Genomic DNA, 22,129 nt, shown 5'->3' with positions numbered 1-22,129 from the left:
TAAACATATGTTTTAACCTTCAGAGCTAGACCAAGGTCAGGAAGTAACTACAGAGCTGTGATTGGGGGAGCGAGTAACTATTGGACAGACAAAATCTTGAAGACGAAATCCTGATGAAGGGTTTCGGCCTGCAACGTTGACTTACCTGCTCCTCGGATGCTCTCTGACCTGCTGTGCTTTTCCAGCCTCACACCTGTAGACTCTGGCTTCCAGCATCTCTTCCAAGAAAAAAAATCCATTGCTTCCGTTCTGGCTTTTTCAGTTCCTCCAATCATGCTTTTCTGTTTTTCCAAAGGTAGAATCTATAACTGGAGGAGCAGCAAAGGTTGGAGAGAGTGCAAGTTATTCTGGCTGGTGGTGCTGCTGCCACCATGCAGAGGACTTCCAGTTGCATCACTACCAGGGAACTGTTAACTTTCTCTCACTTTGAGGGTTTCCCATGCATAGTCTTTTATGTACTGGACTATGATTGACCAAGTAATTTAAAATTGCGAATGAGGGATAATTTACTCGTCTGAAATATGATTATCCTGATTTCCATGGTATTGCATCAAACTGACATTTGAATGTAATGGTTCTTGACTACAGGATAATTCTGCTGAATCAGTCAAGATCAGGCAGTTCAGCAGAGATAAGCAATTGAATCTGGTAAGTTCCTAACATGTGACGATAGTGGATAGGTTGCTAGGTCTTTAGGATTTCCGCTGCTACCTTTTAAGTAAATAAACCAGTGGTGGTGGTTGTGGAGGCAATGACAAACAAAATAAATGATCAAAACTCAAACATGAAGGCATTTATTTAGTTTGTTGTTAGCTTATGTAGATTCCTTCCTATTTCAGATTTATGTTTCATTCACAAATAATTTTGAGACTTTTGTCTTTGGCCACCTATGGAAGTAAGTTTTGAATAAGTATTTTGAGGGCAGAAGGTCAGAGAGGAAGATGGAGAGCTTTATGAAAATATTCCAAAGTTTTTAGAACTTGGTTCACTGAAGACATGACTGTGAATGATGGGAAAATTAAAATTGGTTAGGCGTTAGTGTGGTTGGTAATCCCCACCTGCTCTGAATTTTCTGACCTGGATTGAGAACAAGTATTAACAAATCTTAAATGTACCCTTAATTCTGTTCCATACCTTTAACACTGATCTAGTAATGTTCTTTTGAAGTGTTTTATTACTCCATTTGGAACTGATCCTTAGCCTGACAAAACTTCATTTGGATCAAATGTGGCAAGACAAAAGTTTTCCAAATTTTGTTTTGAGAAAGTATCTACCTATAATTTGTTGGCATAATGCCTTTATAGAAATGATGCACTTCGAGCATGTAATTCATTTCACAATGTTCATTTTTTATTTATTCTTTTGTGGGATATGGGTGTCACTGGCTAGGTCAGGAGACCATTCTTCCTTAGTTTCTTCATACTTTATCTCAGCATTTGTTAGTCATCTCTATTTGCCTTGCAAAAGGTGGTGATGAGGAGTCTTATTGAACAGCTGCTGTCTATGTGTTGTAGATACATCCAGAGTGTTGCTATGAAGGGTGCTCCAGGGTTTTTAGCCAAAGACAGTGAACATAGAACACAGAACATAGAACATTACAGCGCAGTACAGGCCCTTCGGCCCTCGATGTTGCGCCGACCTGTGAAACCAATCTGAAGCCCATCTAACCTAAACTATTCCATTATCATCCATATGTTTATCCAATGACCATTTAAATGCCCTTAAAGTGGGCGAGTCTACTATTTTTGCAGGCAGGGCATTCCACGCCCTTACTACTCTCTGAGTAAAGAACCTACCTCTGACATCTGTCCTATATCTATCACCCCTCAATTTAAAGCTATGTCCCCTCGTGCTAGCCATCACCATCCGAGGAAAAAGGCTCCCACTGTCCACCCTATCTAATCCTCTGATCATCTTGTATGTCTCTATCAAGTCACCTCTTAACCTTCTTCTCTCTAACGAAAACAGCCTCAAGACCCTCAGCCTTTCCTCATAAGACCTTCCCTCCATACCAGGCAACATCCTGGTAAATCTCCTCTGCACCCTTTCCAATGCTTCCACATCCTTCCTATAATGCGGTGACCAGAACTGTACGCAATACTCCAAGTGCGGCCGCACCAGAGTTTTGTACAGCTGCAACATGACCTCATGGCTCCGAAACTCAATCCCTCTACCAATAAAACCTAACATACTGTACGCCTTCTTAACAACGCTATCAACCTGGGTGGCAACTTTCAGTGATCTATGCACATGGACACCGAGATCTTTCTGCTCATCCACACTACCAAGAATCTTACCATTAGCCCAGTACTCTGTATTCCTGTTACTCCTTCCAAAGTGAATCACCTCACACTTTTCCACATTAAACTCCATTTGCCACCTCTCAGCCCAGCTCTGCAGCTTATCTATGTCCCTCTGTAACCTGAAACATCCTTCCGCACTATCCACAACTCCACCGACTTTGGTGTCATCCGCAAATTTACTAACCCATCCTTCTACGCCCTCATCCAGGTCATTTATAAAAATGACAAACAGCAGTGGCCCCAAAACAGATCCTTGAGGTACACCACTAGTAACTGAACTCCAGGATGAACATTTCCCATCAACCACCACCCTCTGTCTTCTTACAGCTAGCCAATTTCTGATCCAAACCGCTAAATCACCCTCAATCCCATGCCTCCGTATTTTCTGCAATAGCCTACCATGGGGAACCTTATCAAACGCTTTACTGAAATCCAAATACACCACATCAACCGCTTTACCCTCATCCACCTGTTTGGTCACCTTCTCGAAGAACTCAATAAGGTTTGTGAGGCACGACCTACCCTTCACAAAATCGTGTTGACTATCCCTAATCAAATTATTCCTTTCTAGATGATTATAAATCCTATCTCTTATAATCCTTTCCAACACTTTACCCACAACCGAAGTAAGGCTCACTGGTCTATGATTACCAGGGTTGTCTCTACTCCCCTTCTTGAACAAGGGGACAACATTTGCTAGTCTCCAGTCTTCTGGCACTATTCCTGAACACAATGATGACATAAAGATCAAAGCCAAAGGCTCTGCAATCTCCTCTCTAGCTTCCCAGAGAATCCTAGGATAAATCCCATCCGGCCCAGTGGACTTATCTATTTTCACACCTTCCAGAATTGCTGACACCTCCTCCTTATGAACCTCAATCCCGTCTAGTCTAATAGACTGTATCTCAGTATTCTCCTCGACTACATTGTCATTTTCCTGTGTGAAATTGCTATAGTTCCAAGTTAGAATGGTGTGTAGCTTGGAGGGGAACATGCAGGTAGTGGTCTTCCCATGCTTTTGTCTTTTACCTTTCTAGGTAACGGAGGTGGTGGATTCATAAGATACTGCTAAAGGATGCTTGGTGAGTTGCAGCAGCCCAGCTCGTTATGTTATACGCACTGCTGCTATTGTGGATCAGCAATTGAGGAAGGGAATGCTTAAGGTACTAGACAGGGTGCCAATCAGGCAGACTTCCTTGTCATTGATTCTGACAATCTTCTTGAGTGTTGTTGGAGCTGCAGTCATCTGGGCAACTAGAGAGTATTCCATCACAGTCTTGATTTATGTCATGTTGATGGTGGAAACGTTTTTGAGAGTCAGAAGGTGAGTTACTGGTTGCAGAATTCCCAACCTCTTGCATATTCTTGCAGCTAAAGTATGTATATGGCTTGTTCAGTTCAGTTTCTGGCCAGAGGTAACCCGAGAAAATTGATAGTAGAGGACTTAGTGATGGCATTACCATAAACTGTTAAAGATAACTTGTTTGATTCTCTGTTGTTGGACATGGCTATTGCATGGCACGAATTACACAAATGTAGCTTGCCACTCACCAACCCAACTGTTGCCCAGCTTATGTTGTTTATCGATTGGGACTACTTTAAGATCTGAGCAGTCACGAATGGTATACTGAACATTGTGCAGTCAGTTGTGAACATGCCCACCTCTGACCTAATTACTGGGGGAAGGCCATTGATGAAGCAGTTGAAGGTGGTTAGGCTAAGGAACTCCTGCAGCAATGTCTTGGGACTGAGATGTTGAACTCCATCAATCACAACCATCTTCCTTTGTTCTCGGTATGATTCCAACTATTGGAGAATGTTCCTCCTGATTCCCATTGACATCAGTTTTGTTGAGTCTCCTTGATATTACGTTTTGTTAATTGCTACCTTTATGTCATGGACAATCATTCTCACCTCCTCTCAATACAAAGAGTGGTGGGTGTAAGTGTTTGCAAGGGACATTAATCTATCCCAATAAAGAGTGGCAAGGAAGCACCAAAAAGATCAACTTAATATAAGTGTTAGTGAGGTAATAGTAAATTTCTATAATGTTTCCCTTTAAAAGATGTGTCTGTCACAGGATTCTGTGTGTTATGTATATTGGCCAATGTTTCATAAACAAACAAAAGCAGAAATTGCTGGAGAAACTCAGTTGAAGAAACTCCCTGAGGAAGGGTCACTAGCCTCGAAACAGTAACTCTGTTTTCTCTCCTCCTGGTCAGAGTTTCTCCTGCAACTTTTGTTTTAGTTTGTTTCAGATCTCCAAAATCCACAGTTGTTTGCTTTATTTTATGTGAGAAAATTTCATAGTTCATTGAGAAACTGGGAAACTTGGGAATAAAAATAAATAATGTAAATATTAGAAAGGAGTTTGTTCTTCATACTTAACGCCTTGATTTGGTAGTAATTATATCATATAAACCAGAGAAATGCAGATAGCATTCTTCTAATCACTTTATCTCATTCTTCTCATTGTAAGTTAAACCTAAAGATGAGATTGAAGTTTTATCAGAAGAACATCAAATTGAAAAGCCTCAACCCCCACAGGAACAGTCTTCCGACAGGAGTAATCGTAGAAGATTACGTTTACGGCTGAGTGATGTGGAAAAGAATGGCACAATTGATGGTAATGCTGCTCAATCTCTAAGTTTCTTATGTTCTATTTTGTACATATAAATATAAAATGAAATATTCCAGTGCATTTGTACAAATAACATTCATTGATACATATGTTAGACTAAAAATTGGAAGCACAACAAACATTTTGTAGAAAGCTATGCAACGACTACTTTTAAAATTATAAACAATGTTCATGTATTATTGGTGTTCATGTTTTATTTCTGGATGAGGAAAGTTCTGCACCACTTAGTGTATGTATTTCTATATTAATGTTCAGATCGTACACAGGATTTGTTCAAGGTCCATGAAAAATAATGGAAACAATTTCAAATTTAAACTTTTAAGAAATAATAGTTCTTCATTCATTACTCTCCACAAATATTGCTAAAGTAGGCATTTGATCTAAGTAAATGTAAGATGCACTCATCTCTAAAAGTTTTTCTCTTGCATCAGGAGAGAGTATTTCATGGGGTCACAATTCCTGGCAAGTTTTAGCCTATTATGGCATTGATGATATTCAGTGAGAAAGAATTCTGAAACTATTATTAAAGGTCAAATTTAACACTACATTAATAAAAATGCCTGGGCTTGAAATATGTACCAGCAATGAGACAAGGTTGTATGGTTGGTTAACATAGTATCCTTACTTCTGGGCTTGAATATGAATTTGGCACAGTCTGAAAGATGTTTTCTCTCTGTTGGTCTTTAAATGTCCTACATAAACTGTCATTGAGTACTTTAAGTTCAGTTTTAGATTCCTCAAAACAAAACTGTTCTAATTTCAGCAAGGAGCTGGCTCAGAAATAATATGGCACATGGGCACATCTTGTTTTAAAAATCGATAGAATGAAAAATCCAGGTTTGAAACATTGAGCAAATCCTTCCATCAAAGGTTTGATGACATTTTGCAAGTAAACATTTCAATTTGAGGCTGTCCTCAGCAATGATGTTCTTGTCATGAAAAGTAGAAGCATCTTGTCTCAATTGATGGTTGTGGAATGAATTGAGTCTCAACATTCTCTCATATCTTGACAAATTAAATTGTGGGGTTATGATAGGGAAAGGTATGGAAAAGGAGAATATTTTCAATGAACGATGTTTCATGAAACAGAAAACTCTGCCTTGATGTCAAGGGCAGTCACCCTTATTATGTACTCCTTTAAGTCCAGCTATTTTGTCCATTTTTGCAGCAAGGCGTAACAAAGCCAGGAGCAGAGTAAGCCTGATGGAACTCAAATTGAGCATCAGTGAGCAGGTTATTGTTGAGTAGATGTTGCATGAAAGCAGCGTCAACAATACCTTCCATTACTTGTTGATGGTTGTGAGTAGATTTCGGGGGTGGGGGGGAAAGATATTGTGGTGATGTGGTAATGCCCCTACCTCTAGTCCAGGAAGCCTAGGTTCAAGTCCCATCTGCTGTGTGTAATAACATCTCTGAACAGGTTGATTAGAAAATATATTTGGCTTAGGCTGGAAACAATGACAGTGTCTTTTTCATTAACCCAAGTGTTTGAGAGAAAATCATGAATTTGTGTGTGTTGACCTGGTGCAAGATAATTCTCTGTATATTCATTTATCCTTTTCTCCCTGCTTTCTAATACTGTGTCATGCACATGCGGTTAAATAGTATGAATGTGAGATGGAGGAAATGTGTTGAAATGTTGCCAGCCTTAAGCAGGATTTTCGCAAGGCGTCCAGTGAAGAGCAGCTTGATTAAGAACAAGCTGAAAGTGAGCCCTCATTAAGTGAGGCAGATGGGCCTTTTCCTTCAAAAGGGAAATTGGTATGAACAAATGCAGAGCTCCCGAATGACAAAGGAGAAAGAAATTAAGATAAATAAAAACAAGTGCCCTTATGGCAGGTGTCAGGTAGAAAATACAATTGAGGACCAAGATGAATATAAGAAGATTCAGACAGTTTGTGAAAAAGTATATCAGTGAAGCTAAGAGCAATTATTGGAAAAGATGAGCAGCAGACATAAAGGGGAATGCCAAAGTTTTTGGTATGCATATAAATTGTAAGAGAATGGTAAGAGGAGAAGGACTGATTAGATTCTAGAAAGGGGATTTATGCCTGGAGGAAAGGGTATGGTTCAGGTATTAAATTAATACTTTCCATCTGCCTACATTAAGGAAAGAAATGCTGCCCACAGTTTCAAAGAAGGAAACTGCATTTAGAAAGGTTCAAAATTGATAAGGAAGGAGTATTGGTACTTAATGTAAAGAGGGCACTGGGATCAAATGAGCTGCATCCAAGGCGATTGAAGGAAGTTAGAGTGGAAATTACAGGGGCACCAGCCATAATCTATCAGTCTTCCCTAGACTCAGGAGAGATACAAGAAGACTGGCGACTGCAAACATATTCAAAAATGGATCTAAGAATAAGCCCAGAAGATACAAATCAATCAATTTAACTTTAGTGGTGGGAAAGCTTCTACAAACAGTTACTTGGGATAGAATTTGTAATCACATGGGAAATGGTGCATTAATTAGAAAGAGGCAGCATAGATTCCTAAAGGGGAAACCCTATTTAACTAATGAGTCGAGTAAAGGTAACCAGGGAGTTCCCCTGGGAGTCCTCAACATTGACTCCAGATCCCTATAGTCTCATGGCGTTAGGTTGAGCATGGACAAGGAAACCTCCTGATACTCACTATGTACTAACCTCTCTTGGCTGATGATTCAGTACTCCTCCATGTTGAACAACACTTGGAGGAAGCATTGAGGGTGGCAAGGGCACAAAATATAGTCTGCGTGGGGGATTTCAATATGCACCATGAAGAGTGGCTCAGCAGCAGTACGATCGAGCTGGTTGGGTCTGAAAGAACATAGCTGCTAGACTGGATCTGATGAACATGAGAAGGGAACCAACACGAGGGGAAAAACATACTTGCCCTCGTCCTTACCAGTGAGCCAGCTAAAGATGCATCGTTCCATGACAGAATTGGTATTAGTGACCACCGCACAATCATTGTGGAGACAAAGTCTTGCCTTCACATTGACAATATCCTCCATCCAGTTATGTGGCACTATCACCGTGCTAAGCAAAACAGACTTCAAACAGATCTAATAACTCAAGATTGGACATCTGTGAGGCACTGCGAGTCATCAACAGCAACAGAGTTATACTCCAGCACAATCTGTAACCTAATGGCCCACCATTTCTCCCACTCTACCATTATCCATCAAGCCAAGGGATCAACGTTGGCTCAGTAAAGAGTGCAGGGGGGCAATGCCAGGAGCAGCACCAGGCGAACCAAAAATGAGGTGTCAACCTGGTGAATCCAGCAGACAGGACCATTTGCATGCCAAACAGCATAAGCAGCAAGTGATAGCCAGCACTTATCAATCCAACAGATCAGGTCTAGGATCTGCAGTCCTGCCACATCAAGTTGTGAATGGGGGTGAACAATTAAACCACTCACTGGAGAAGGAAGCTCCACAAATATCCCCATCCTCAGTGATGGGAGCCCAGCAGATCAGTGCAAAAGATAAGGCAGTAACCTTCAACTAGGAGTGCTAAGCGGATGTTCTATCTTGGACTCCTCCAGTGGTCCCCAGTATCATAGATGCCAGTCTTTGGTCAATTCAGTTCACTCCACATGATATTAAGAAATGGTTGCAGGCACTTCATACTGCAAAGGTAATGAGCCAGGACAAAATTCAGGCAACAGTGCTGAAGGCTTGTGCTCCAGAACTTGCTGCTGTCCTCGTCAAGCTGTTCCAGTACAGTTCCAACAGTGGTATCTACCCGATAATATGGAAAATTCCCCAGGTATGTCCTGAACATGAAGAGCCAGACAAATGCAATCGAGCTGATTACCACCCCATCTATCTACTCTCATTCATGTAAATGATGGGAAGTGTCATCAACAGTGCTATCAAGCAGCACTTCCTCAACAATACCATGCTCATTTTTCCCAATTTGAGTTCTGCCAGCGCCACTCAACCCCTGATCTCATTACAGTGGACAAGCCCTCCATTGGTTGGAGTCATACTTGACACTTGGAAGATGGTTGTGGTTGTTGGAAGTCACTCATCTCAGCTCCAGGGCACCTCTGCAGGAGTTCCTCTGGGTAGTATCCTAGGCCCAACCATCTTCAACTGCTTCATTAATCACCTTCCCTCCATCATAAGGTCAGAAGTGGGGATGTTCACTAATAATTGCACAATGATCAGTACCATTTGTGACCCCTCAGATATTGAAGAATTCACATTCAAATGCAACAAGATCTGACCAATATCCAGACTTGGCTGACCAATGGCAAGTAAAATTTGAACCACACAAATGCTAGGTGACAATCGTCTCCTGTACGAAACATTCTAACACCACCCCATGACATTTAATAGTGTTACCTTCACTGAATCCCTCACTATCAACTTCCTTGTGGTTACCATTGATGAGAAACTCAACTGGACTCACCATATAAACACTGGCTATAAAAAGCAGGTCAGAGGCTAGGAATACTATGATGAGTAACTCACCTCCTGACTTTGCAAAACCTGTCCACCATCTACAAGGCACAAATTATGAGTGTAATGGAATACTCTCCACTTGCCTGGATGAATGCAGCTCCAATAAAACTTGACACCATTCAGGACAAGGCAGTGGCTTGATTCATAATGCTGATGCTCAGTAGCAGCAATGTGTATTGTCTACACTGCAGAAATTCATCAAGGACCCTTCGACGGCACCTTCCAAACCCTTGACAACTTCCATCTAGAAGCACAAAGGCAGTGGATACATGGAACACCACCATCTCCAAGCCCCTCACCATCCTGATTTGGAAATATATCACCCTTCCTTCACTGTCACTGAGTCCAAATCCTGGAATTCCCTCCGTAAAGGCATTGTGGGTCAAACTACAGCACGCAGACTATAACAGTTCAAGAAGGTAGCTGACCAGCACCTTCTCAACACCAACTAGGATGAGCAATAAATGATGGCCAGCCAGCGACACCCACTTCCCGAGTGAATATAAAAAAAAACACACATTCATAATCTCACTGTTGGTGTACAGTGAACAATTTCAAAGTTTGTGAATGATATGAAACTTGGAAGTATTGTAAACTCTGAGGAGGACAGTGCAGAGCTTTAATAGGACATAAATCATTTGGTGGCGTTGGCAATAGGTGGCAAATGAAATTCAATGCAGAGAAGTGTGAGGTGATGCATTTTGTTTGAAAGAATATGGACAGACAATGTAAAATAAACAGTACAACTCTGAAGAGAGCAGAGAGATTTTAGTGTATATGTGCATAAATGATTGAAGGTGGCAGGGCAAGTGGAGAGAACAGTTAATAAAGCATGTAGTATCCCAGACTTTATTAATGGGGTCATAGAGTATGAGAGAAAGGAGGTAATGCTGACTTTTAAAAGACACTCATAAGGCCTCAGCTGGAGCGTTATGCACAATTCTGGATACCACACTACAGGAAGGATATGAATGCATTGGAGAGAGTGCAGAAGAGATTTACAAGAATGGTTCAAAGGATAGGAAACTTCAGTTATGAGGATAGATTGGAGAGGTTGTGGCTGTTGCCCTTGGCGAGTGGCTGTTTCCCTTGGCAAGGAGAGGCAGAGGAAATCTGATTGAAGTTTTCAAAATCATGAGGGGGCTGTATCGAGCAGATAAGGAGAACCCATTCCAGCTTGTAAAAAGATTAAGGATGAGAGAACACAGGTTTAAAGTGATTTGCAAAAGAAGCAAATGTGATGTGAGAAAACATATTTTTACACAACAAATGATTTGGGTCTGAAATGCACTACCTGGAAATGTGCTGGAGGCAGGTTCAATTGAGGCGTTCAAGAAGTCACTCGATTATTTGAATAAAAACAATATGCACAGATATGAGAAAAATACAGAAGAATGGCACAAAGTCATAATGCTCATTTGGAGAATTGGTGCTGACATGATGGGCTGAATAGCCTCTTGCACCATAACATTTCTGTGGTTCTGTGATTCTGTTGTCTTGGGTACATATATAAGTAGCCAATTTTGTATAACTTAAAATAGAGTGCTGGAATTAGTGGTTGGGAGAATGAAAAAGAGGAAGGGAGAGAGCTGTTCTGTTTCTTTTTACCTTTGCCTAAATTGTTTTCAGTCTCGGGAATTGAATCTTCATCTACTATAAGTGAAAAGGCTGAATATTGGTTAATAGGTGGTTAAGTTCTATTCTATCCCTAAGATTCAACATACTATAGCAACTGGTGCTAAGGTTTTTTTTTCAAAAAGTATATATGTAAAGATTGAATCCAATAATTAAGTAGTTTTTAAAACACATTAAGAGTGGCAAGATAGGTGATGAGCGGTTATAGCATCAGGGAACTCCTGGATGCCAGTTTGTTCTAGAGCAAACACATATGTGACAACTGTTTGAAGTCTGAGCAGCTTCAGCTCAGTTTTTGAGCTTGAGGCTGTTCTAAGACGCTGTGACACATCAACGAGGGACATCATTTCCTGGATCCTTTGTAGCGGGAGGCAGGCATACCTCTTAGGTTTGGATCATCTGATTGGTCAGTGTACAGGGATGGTAGTATGAGAGAGCAAATGAAGCAGGTAAGGGACCCAGAGGGCAGGAATCTCAGGCCTTGCAATTATCTAATAGGCTTTAGGTTCTTCAAACTTGTCTAGATGAGAGTCAGGGCTACAGTAGGGGGAGTAGAAAGATATATATAGTAAGGACAATATGGTGAGGGGATTGATATTGTTCTCTGCAGCAAAGAGCATGATTCCAGACAGCAATGCTGCCTGATCTTGTGCCAGCATTCAGGACGTCTGATTAGAGTGTGAGAAACCTGCAATGAGAGTAGGAGGATCCAGTCGTCAATGGCCCATGTGGTTATCAATTACATAGCCAGGTCAAAAAACAAGGTTCTGCATCATAGGTGTGAGGACCAAGGTGCCAAATTAAGAAACAAAACCTCAGAAGATCATAATCTCTGTTGTGATTTGAGCCACATTCAAACTGGAATAGGGAAAATCAGTTTTGAGATATGAATGTCGAGCTCAGAGACTGGCGTGGGATAAGTGCATTCCAGTTCCAAAGCATTAGCTTTGGGGAAAGTAGGATGGTCTCCACCTCCAACCTTGCTGAGGTTGGTGTTCTTGCAACTGCATAACTACAGAAGTACAGAAGATTTTAAATTAGACAGCGGAGACAAGGGATTGAATTTGTGAGGATGTGTTAAACCAGAGTAGAGTCAAAGGCAAAAGGAAAGGTATTAATACAGGAAATGATAAATGGACCATAATGATTAAGGATAGAGAGTACAAATCTAAGAGTTGACCAGCAAATAGGAGAAGAATTTATGAAAAAAGTGAAAGGATAAAACTAAACATTAAAAGTGAAGTACCGAGAGTGCAAACAGACATGAGTCAGTAAAATATGGTAGCCATTATGGATTTGTGGCTGCAGGATGACGGATTGGGACATGAAATTTGAAGGGTACAGGACATTTAGGAATGATAGGAAGCTAAGAAAGGATGAATAGTATTAGCACAGCAGAAAGGGGTGACCGAAATTCAGGATAGATAAAAGAAATGATAAAGCAAGAAGACACTTGAGGAGTGGTGTTCAGGCCTCTGAGGCAGGAGGCCCTGTTTCAAGTCCCACCTGCTCCAAAGGTGTGTTATAACATCTCTAAACAGGTTGATTAGAAGATACCTAGAAAAATCAGATTCTCAAATATTTTTGGGATAGTTTCTTAGAACAGTATGTCTGGAACCAGCCAGAGAATAGGTTGTGCTTGACATGGCATTTTGAAATGTGATAGCATAAATTAATAACCTCATTGTGAAGATACCCATAGATAGAATTGAACAGGAGAGGATTGAATTTTATATTCTGTTTGAGAGAGAAGAATGAGCCTGTAACTTTTTGAAAAATGTAAGGGGAATTTATGATGGCATAAAAGCAGAGTCAGCCAAAGCAAACTGGCGAATTAGGTTAATGGATAGGTCAATAGATATGCCGTGGCGGTTTATTAAAGGGACTTTTCAGAATATACTGGAAAGATACATTCAAACTTGTCAGAAAAAATTCAAGGGACATACCCACCATCAGTGGTTAACTAGAGATGTTAAAGATAGTATCAAACTAAAAGAAAAGGCATACCTTAGTGCAAAGCTGAATGGCAGTTCAGAAGAGTGGACAGAATATAGAAGTGTTAGGTCACTTCCAGAGGATGTGCAGAAGTACCATGCACTTTCAGAGCAGCAAAATGTCAAGTGGCCACTCATACAATGTTAATGTGACAAACTACCAGTGTCAGAAGAAAAAACAATTCCCAGGGGCAATTGGTGATCCAAATAACTTGGGTTTGACAGAACCGGTTGCTATCAGTGGACATCTCATTAAATTTTAACATACGTCAGTCAGTAAATTAAGAAAGAAGATTTGCTCATACAAAATGAAAATGAGCTACTCACAGCTCCATGGAAACTATATCAATGTCTGAAGATTTGGGACACTACCAAAAAGACAAAATTATCCAGCCCAAACATCCAAGATGCAAGGAAGATGGCATTTGTTTCCATTTCTTCCATGATGGAAATTCTTGAGATTTAAGTGTTCCATATGTTGCCATGAGCTAGCTAACTGATTCAACAGGCACAAATTCCTCTGTGAAAGACTTTCAGTAGACTAAGGGTCAGCCAAATAAGGTCCAGTCAACTGGTTTAGCAACCCAACTTGGTCAGCAGGAACAACGTTTTCCATGAAGGACATCCAAGAATAAAAGTCCCTCAGCAGAGAGACAGCTTACTGAGCACACAAGGTTAAGATCAGAATCAAGGTCAACAGTTCTCAAGTTAAAAGCCTACCAATCTTCAAATTCCAAAGGAAATGGTTTGTAATTGTAATTATAAACATATAAAATTTAACTGTGGAAAAATTCTTGCTGATTAAGATAATAATTCTGAATGTTAACATTGGATATTGCATTAAGTTCCACCCAATCTGATGTTGTTGTACTACCCTGAATGAGGAAATCCAGAGAAGAGCCCTGGATCTTAAAGGGGACAGATATGTTCTCTATATCACTCAATGATCCTGGTAATGATGCCTAATTAGCTAAAGTATCTAATTGCTAAAGTCTAATAAACTACATCTTCTTGATAGCATCTTCTGATTAAGAATCATCAGTGGTTGTTCCTCTACTATTGTAAATCAAATGAGTCCTTAGACCCAGTTAAGGAAAGAGGGTTGGTGGCATTATCCTTCTACCCATTAATACCAGTGATAACATCACACCTGTCCATGAAATTCTCAACCTTATGGATTTATTGCAGTGGTGACAGCTGGTGCTCAAGTTCTGAAACACATAGCTTAAGGCTGCAACCAATGACTCCTCTTGCACATGTCATTATCCAGAAAACTCGAAACATTCCAGAGCTCCCAAATGGAACAGGATGCCGAATCCATGAGTCCAAGCTGCCCTTCCATATCTCTATGTATTAGACTGTTAACCTTCCCAATTAAATCAAAAGACAAATCAGTTTATATCAGTCAACATTTCCCCTGTACTGACATCACTCTTGCTTTATCAGGCAGTTAACTGAAAACAAGGAACATGAGGAAAATTATTTGTGATCACTGATCAGCTATGATCTGTAATGGTGTAGTAGGCTTGAGAGGCGGAATGACCTACTCCTACTGTTTGTTTTCTAAATGTTTTTACTTAGCTCTTATTTAAAAATACCTTGAATTTTAATCTGCTAAAGATATCAGGCATCTCTAGTTTTACTATTCCCAACTATTTAACCTTTAACTTTATCTCCTAGATCTGACTAAATCATGTGATCATAGATTTTAATTATACGACAAATTATGAAATCAGCTTTAGTTTTTCTGCTGTTTATTTGACCAGTTCTAAATTAAATAGCCTCCACTGAATTCCCACTTGGTTTCACTGTGCTCTTTATCCTCTTTGTTCTTGCTGTATTCCCAATTGGTCTTACTGTGCTCTTTATCCCGTTTGTTCTTGCTATATTCCCAATTGGTCTTACTGTGCTGTTTATGATCCACCCCAGACTCACTACTCCTGCTCTTTATACCCATTGGTCTCATATTCCCATTACTGGTCACATTCTGCTGTGCCACTGATCTTTAACCCCACTGCTGTTAGATAGAATATTGCAGTACAAAGGAAAGTCATTTGGCCCATTGAGTTTGGTTCACTTGAAGAACAATTTAATTAATTCCACCCACTGGTTCTTTCCCATGTGCTGTAATGAGATGCGTGTAAATCATGGTGATGTAACTGAACACATGACTCTGACATCAATGAGAGAGAATATAATTGTATAAACATAGGAACATAGGAACAAGAGTAGGCCATTCAGCCCCTTGAGCCTGTTTGTCCGGTCATTGAGATCATGGCTGATCTGTGGCCTAATTCTGTATAGCTGCCTTTGACCCACATCCCGTTATACTTCTGCTAAATGAAAATAATCTTTCTCAGGTTTAAATTAACAACTTATCCAGTATCGACTGCCATTTGTGGACAAGTGTTCCAAACATCTACCATTGTTTCTGTGTTGAAGTACTTCCTAACACCTCTCCTGAATGGTCTGCCCTAATTCAATGCCCCTTAGTTCTGGAATCCCCAAGTGGTGGAAATAGTTTATCTTCATCTGCCCCGTCTTTTCTTGTTAATATTTTGAAGACTTCAATCTGATCCTTCCTTAACCTTTTAAATTCTAGAGAAAACAGGCCTAATTTGTATAATCTCTCCTCATTACTTCACCTCTGAAATCCAAGATTCATTCTTGTAAGCCTACATTGCTCTCCCTCCAAGGCCAATATATCCTTCCTAAGGTGTGTGCCCAGATCTGCCCACAGTACGCCAGAGTCTAACCAAAGTTTTGTATAGCTGCAGCATAACTCCTACATCCTTGTACTCCAGTCCTCCAGATATAAAGGCTGGAATCCTATTAGCTTTCTTGATTATTTTCTGCAAGCTGTTTGTGACATTTTAAAGATTTATGCAACTAAATCCCTAATTCTCCTTGGACGTCCACTGTACTTAAGTTCATACCATCTAGAAAATACACTGATCCATTCTTTTTTGGTTGAAAATGGATAACATAACACTTGCTTACATTGAACTCATGTGTCACAATTTTGTCCATTCACTTAGTTTATCAATAATCCTTTGTAATTTGTGCCATCAGCAAGTTTCGATATCTGACTTTCTATGCCATTTTCCAAGTCATTAATAAATAATGTGAATAATTGAGGCCCTAACACAAATCCCTGTTGGACATCACTGGTCACATCTTGCCAATTTGAGTACCTACCCATTATCCCTACTTTCTGTTGCCTGCCACTGTACCAATTTCCCAGCCATGACAGTAATTTGTTCTCAATTCCATGGGCTTCTACCTTAGTTAACAGTCTTTTATGTGGGACTTTGTCAAATGGCTTCTGAAAGTCCATATAAACATTATTCATAGACATTCATCTTAGTCACTTCTTCTAAAAATTCAAGGGGTTTGTCAGGCATGACATACCTGTCATGAATCCATGCTGGCTCTCCCTGATTAACTGAAAATTTTCAAAGTGTTCAGTTACCTTATCCTTGTTTATAGACTCCAACAATTTCACCACCACAAATGTTAGCCTATTTAGCCTGTAATTCCCTGGTTTTCATCTTTCATTCTACTTAAAAAGCAGAGTGACATAGAATTTTCTGATCTAGAGGCACAACTTCTGCATCGAGGGAACTCTGAAAGATTATACTGTAGTTAGGGTGTCTACAATGTGCTCCCCTACTTCTTTTACCACTCTTGAATGGAAACCATCAGGTCTCAGGAACTTGTCGCTCTTTAATTCCATTAATTTCCTCATTACCGATATTTTACTTGGGTTAATTTTATTCAGCCTTGTTTCCAATCCACTGTTAATTTCTTTGAGACTTCTGGCAAGCTATTCTCCTTTACTACTGTAAATGCTTAGGCAAAGTAATTATTCACCATGTCTGCCATTTCCCCACAGTCATTGACAATATCCCCACTTTAGTTGGACATCATTGCTCCTGAACATTCTGCTTTCCCTTTATGTAACTGTAAAATTTCTTCATTTTTTATGATTTTATGAATCAGCATGTGAAGAAAGAGGTCTTAGACACTATACTAGGGAACAGCTTTTGTATAAGTAGAAGCAAAGGAATGTTACAGTACAAAAGAAGTTGAAGAGCCTTGATTAATGACAAGAAACAAGCAGCCTCAGGGACAGTGTATGTGCAGAAATGCACAGCCCGAGATACTCCAGTGCAGATTCTCAATGTGTAGACAGCAGTATTAGTTTGAAACCCATGATAAAGTACCTCAGATCCCTGAAATGTCTTTCTCCTTCAAGTATTTTTCCAGTATAATTTCACAAGTGAAACAAAGACCCTATCAATCGACTGAATTGACATGGACACAGTAACTGACTGGCTATCTGCTGTGAGATAAACCTTCCTATGTTTCTATATGTTAAAAAAAATCATGGTGCTATTTAGAGTCATAGAGTCATACAGCATAGAAACAGACCCTGATGTGCAATTAGTTCATGCTGACCATAATCCCAAACTAAACTAGTCCACTGGCCTGCGTTTGGCCCCTATCCCTCCAAACATTTCTTATTCATATACCTTTCCAAATGTCATCTAAATGTTGTAACTGTACCTGCATATACCACTTCCTCTGGCATTTCATTCCACACATGACCCACTCTCTGTGTAAAAATGTTGCCCCCATATCCTTTTTAAAACTTTCCCCTCTCACTTTAAAATTATGTCTCCTAGTTTTGAACTCCCCCACCCTAGGGAAAAGACATTTACTATTCACCTTATCTGTGCCCTTCATAATTTTGTAAACCTCTATAGGGTCACCCCTCAACTTCTACACTCCAGTTAAAAAAAAGTCCCACTCTATCCAGCCTATTTTTATAACTCAACACCCCCTCCCCTCCCCTCCCCTCCCCTCCCCTCCCCTCCAATCCTGGCAACATCCTGGTAAATCTTTTCTGAACTCTCTCCAGTTTAACAATATCCTTCCTATAACATGGCGACCAGAACTGCACACAGTACTCCAGAAGAGGCCTCACCAATGTTCTGTACAACCTCAACATGACATCCCAACTTCTATACTTAAAGGCCTGCGCAATGAAGGCGAGCATGCTAAACACCTTCTTAACCACCCGACCAATCAGTGATGCAAATTTCAAAGAACTATGTGCCTGAACCCCTAGGTGTCTCTGTTCTACACCACTACCCAGGGCCGTACCATTAATTGTACAATTCCTGCCCTTGTTTGTTTTTACCAAAATGCAATACCTCACATTTATCCAAATTCAACTCCATCTGCCACTCCTCCTCCACTCTACCACTAATTTGGTGTCGTCAAAAACGTACTAACCATGCTTCCTATATTCTCATCCAAATCATTTATATAATGTCAAACCAAAGTGAACCCAGTACCAAACACCGCTGGTTACAGGCCTCCAGTCCAAAACATGATGCTCAACCACCACCGTCTTTCTCCTAATGTTAAGACAATTGTGTATCCAGTTACCAAGCTCACCCTGTATCCCGTGTGATCTAACTTTACTTATTAGTCTGCCATGTGGGACCTTATCAAAGGTTTTACCAAAGTCCATATATAACAACATCTACCACTCTACACTCGGCGATATTTTTGGTTACTTACTCAAAAAAACTCAATCAAATTCATTTGGTGATGAATGGAAAAATTCTCCAGATAAGTAGGCCAACATTTATTATTCATAGAATTTTCTTCATGACCTTTTACCTAGGGAAGCCAAAGGGAATTACACCTGTTCTATTGAGAGATGTCATGCTGTCCTACATGTCTATGTACAATCAGTTGTTCCTACTCTTCATGGAATTCAGCAACTGACACAAAACTCCTGTTCATTCAGGTTGACTTATGGTCTGCACGGGCTATTTATTGTCGACACTTATCTTCATGATAAGTGACTGTTTAATGCAGACATAGCTAAGTGACTTAAGTAAGCTATATCCACCACTTCAGCTTAAAATGAGCCAAAGGAATGAATATTAAGGGCAGCAGTTAGTGTCACTGCAGGCAGGGACTGACCAGCTGGCAGAGACGGTTGCAGATTCTCCTGTCAGAGGCTATAAGAGTTTGCAACACTATGCCTGGAAAACCTGAGAGAACAGCATGATTGCAAAGAAATGAGTCTTTGGGGCGGCACGATGGCTCAGTGGTTAGCACTGCTGCCTCAGAGCGCCAGGAACCCGGGTTCGATTCCACCCTCAGGTGACTGTCAAGTTTGCACATTCTCCCCGTGTCTGCGTGGGTTTCCTCTGGGTGCTCCGGTTTCTTCCCATAGTCCAAAGATGTGCAGGTTAGGTGGATTGGCCATGCTAAATTGCCCATAGTGTTCAGGGATGTGTAGCTTATGTGGGTTATAGGGAAATGGGTCTGGGTGGAATGCTCCAAGGGTCAATGTGGACTTGTTGGGCCGAAAGGCCTGTTTCCACACTGTAGGGATTCTATGAGATTCTATTCTATGAACTGTAAAACGTCTGTTGAGGATAAGGACAGATGTGAGAACACACTTACTATGAATTGTCCTTTGCAAGATGTTTTCTTGCGAATGCTGCTGCTGCTGTTGCTCCATTACCTGCCTATTATCTATCATCCACAGTTGACTGTGTTAAATTACTTTAATTCTTGCTGAATTGCTTGAGCCTCCATAATGCTAAATGAATTATAGCAAATAAGTACAATTCATTGAGAGAAAAATTATATACAGCAATCTCATAATTCTCCAACACAATGTCAAATCATTTTCAGGTAAAATCCTTTTGAGTATTGTTTGCAGGCGGATGCTTGTTTTAATATATCTGTCCCAATTGTCATTTTTTAAAAACACATTAATTCATTCATAGATGTTGCTGGCTGGGTCTGTATTTGTTGCCCAGCCCTAGATGCCTGTGAGAAGATTTTGTTGAGCTGCCTTCTTGAATTGGTGCAGTCCATGTGCTGAAGGTAAACCTACAATGCTGTTAGGAAAGAAGTTTGTGTATTAACCCAGTGACAATGTAACAACATAGATATATTTCCAAGTCCAGAGGGTGAAGGGTTGGAAGGAAATTTGCATGTGGAAATGTTCCCATATATATGCTGTCCTTGATCTTCTGGATGGAAGTGGTTGTGGATTTGGAAGGTAGTGAGTAAGGAGCCTTGGTGAATTTCTGCAGTACACCTTATAGATGGTACACATGCTGCTGCTACTGAATGTCAGTGGTACAGGGACTAAGCATTAATGGATGCCAATCAAGTGAGCCACTGTGTCATGGATGGTGTCAAGCTTAAGTGGGGTGTATTTCATCATTCTCCTGGCTTGTGACTCATAGATAGCGGACAGATTCTGGGGAGTCACAAAGTGACTCACCTGCTGCAGGATTCCAGCATCTGATCTGCATTTGTAACTACTGTACTTATATGATTAGTCCAGTTCAATTCTGCATTAATCCCAGGATGTTGATAGCATGAGATTCAGTGTTGGTAACATCATTGAATGTCGTGGGTAGTAGTTAGATCTCTCTCTTGTTGGGTTTGACACTACCTGGCACTTGTATAACATGATTGTTACTTAACATTTCCCAAGCCAAACCTGGATATTGTCTAGGCCTTGCTCCATTTTAATAAGAGACTACCTCATATATGTGGAGTTACAAATAGTGTTGAACATTGTCCCACCATTAGCAAACATCCTCACTTCTAACCTTATGATGGAAGGAAACACTGATGAAGCAGCTGAACATGTTTGGACTGAGGACACTGCACTGAGGAACTCCTGCAGCGATGTCCTGGAACTGAGGTGATTGACTTCCTACAGAAACAACTGTCTTCCTTTTGGGTTAGGTATGACTCCAACCAGTAGAGAGTTTTCCTCCTGATTCCCATTAACTTCAGATTTGCTAGGTCTCCGTGATGCCATACTCAGTTGAATATTGCTTTGATGTCAAATGCAGTCACTTTCACCTTACCCCTGGAATTCAACTGTTTGTACATGTTTGAACCTAGGTTATAATAAGGTCAGGAGCTGAGTGGCCCTGGCAGAACCCAAACTGGGCATTACTGAGCAGGTTATTGCTGAGCAGGTGCTGCTTGATAGCATTGTTGATGACACCTTCCATCACTATTACGCTGATTACAGTAGACAGACTGAGAAGCATAGATGACCAGGTTGGATCTGTCCTGCTCATACCTGGGGAGCTTTCCACATTGTTGGCTAGATGCCAGTGTTGTAACCATACTGGAACAGCTTGGCTAGGGGGACATGACTACCTATGGAGAACCATCTTCAATAGTATTGCTGGAATATTGTCAGGGCCCACAGCCTTTGAAGTATCTGATGTCTTCAGCCATTTCTTGGTGTCACGTGGAGAAAATCGCATTGTCTGAAGGCTGGCATCTGTGATGCTGGGGATCTCAGGAGGCAATCTGTGCTGGCCTCCCCTATTCTTGAGGATTTGGATCTTTCTACAGCCTCCTTCTTCGGTGAGTTGTTTAATTGTCCAACACCATTGCGACCAGATGTGGCAGGACTGCAGAGCTTAGATCTGATTAGTTGTTTGTGAAATCACTTGGCTGTGATGATCACTTACTTGTCAAGCTGTTTGACATACAATTTGTAGCTTCACAAGGTTCACTCCTCGTTTTTAGGTATGCCTGCTGGTGCTCCCGGCATTCCCTCCTGCAATCGTCATTGAACCAGGGTTAATCCTCTTGCTTGTTGAGTAGGGATATGCCAGGCTATCAGATTGTGATCGTTGTTGGAGTACAAATCTTTAGCTACTGAAGGCCCACAGTGCCTCATGGACGTCCATGCCTCATAGATCTGTCCAAACTTGTCCCATTTAGCATGGTCACAGTGCCACATAGCACAATGTAAGGGATTCTCAAGTAGAAGGCAAGCTTTGTCTCCATAAGGACTGTGCGGTGGTCCCTATTACTGATAGCATCATGGACAGATGCATCTGCAGCAGACAGAGTGATGAGGATGAGATAAATTATCTTTTTCAGTTTCATTGTTTCCATCACCACTTCCAGCAGTCCAGTCTAGTAGTTATGCCCTCTGGGATTTGAGCAGCTCAATTAGTGTTGGTGCTTGAGTCATCTTGTTGTTGGACATCGAAGTCCTCCACCTAGAGTACATTCTGCA

General features: G+C 40.7%; 1 protein-coding gene across 4 annotated transcripts in view; it reads left to right on the top strand.

Moving 5' to 3' along the window:
* cfap20dc (CFAP20 domain containing) overlaps positions 1-22,129 on the top strand; it is a 342,974-nt gene that overhangs the window by 160,558 nt on the left and 160,287 nt on the right. For all 4 annotated transcript variants that reach the window (XM_048606448.1, XM_048606449.1, XM_048606447.1 and 1 more), the window contains one exon: positions 4,783-4,929. In XM_048606448.1, coding sequence (XP_048462405.1) covers positions 4,783-4,929 — 147 coding nt within the window. The remainder of the gene's footprint in view (positions 1-4,782; positions 4,930-22,129) is intronic.

Source organism: Rhincodon typus, chromosome 16 (assembly GCF_021869965.1).
Source record: "Rhincodon typus isolate 14 chromosome 16, sRhiTyp1.1, whole genome shotgun sequence".
Lineage (NCBI taxonomy): Eukaryota > Metazoa > Chordata > Chondrichthyes > Orectolobiformes > Rhincodontidae > Rhincodon > Rhincodon typus.
The sequence above is the reverse complement of the archived record's forward strand: the minus strand, read 5'-3'. Positions and strand labels throughout refer to the sequence as shown.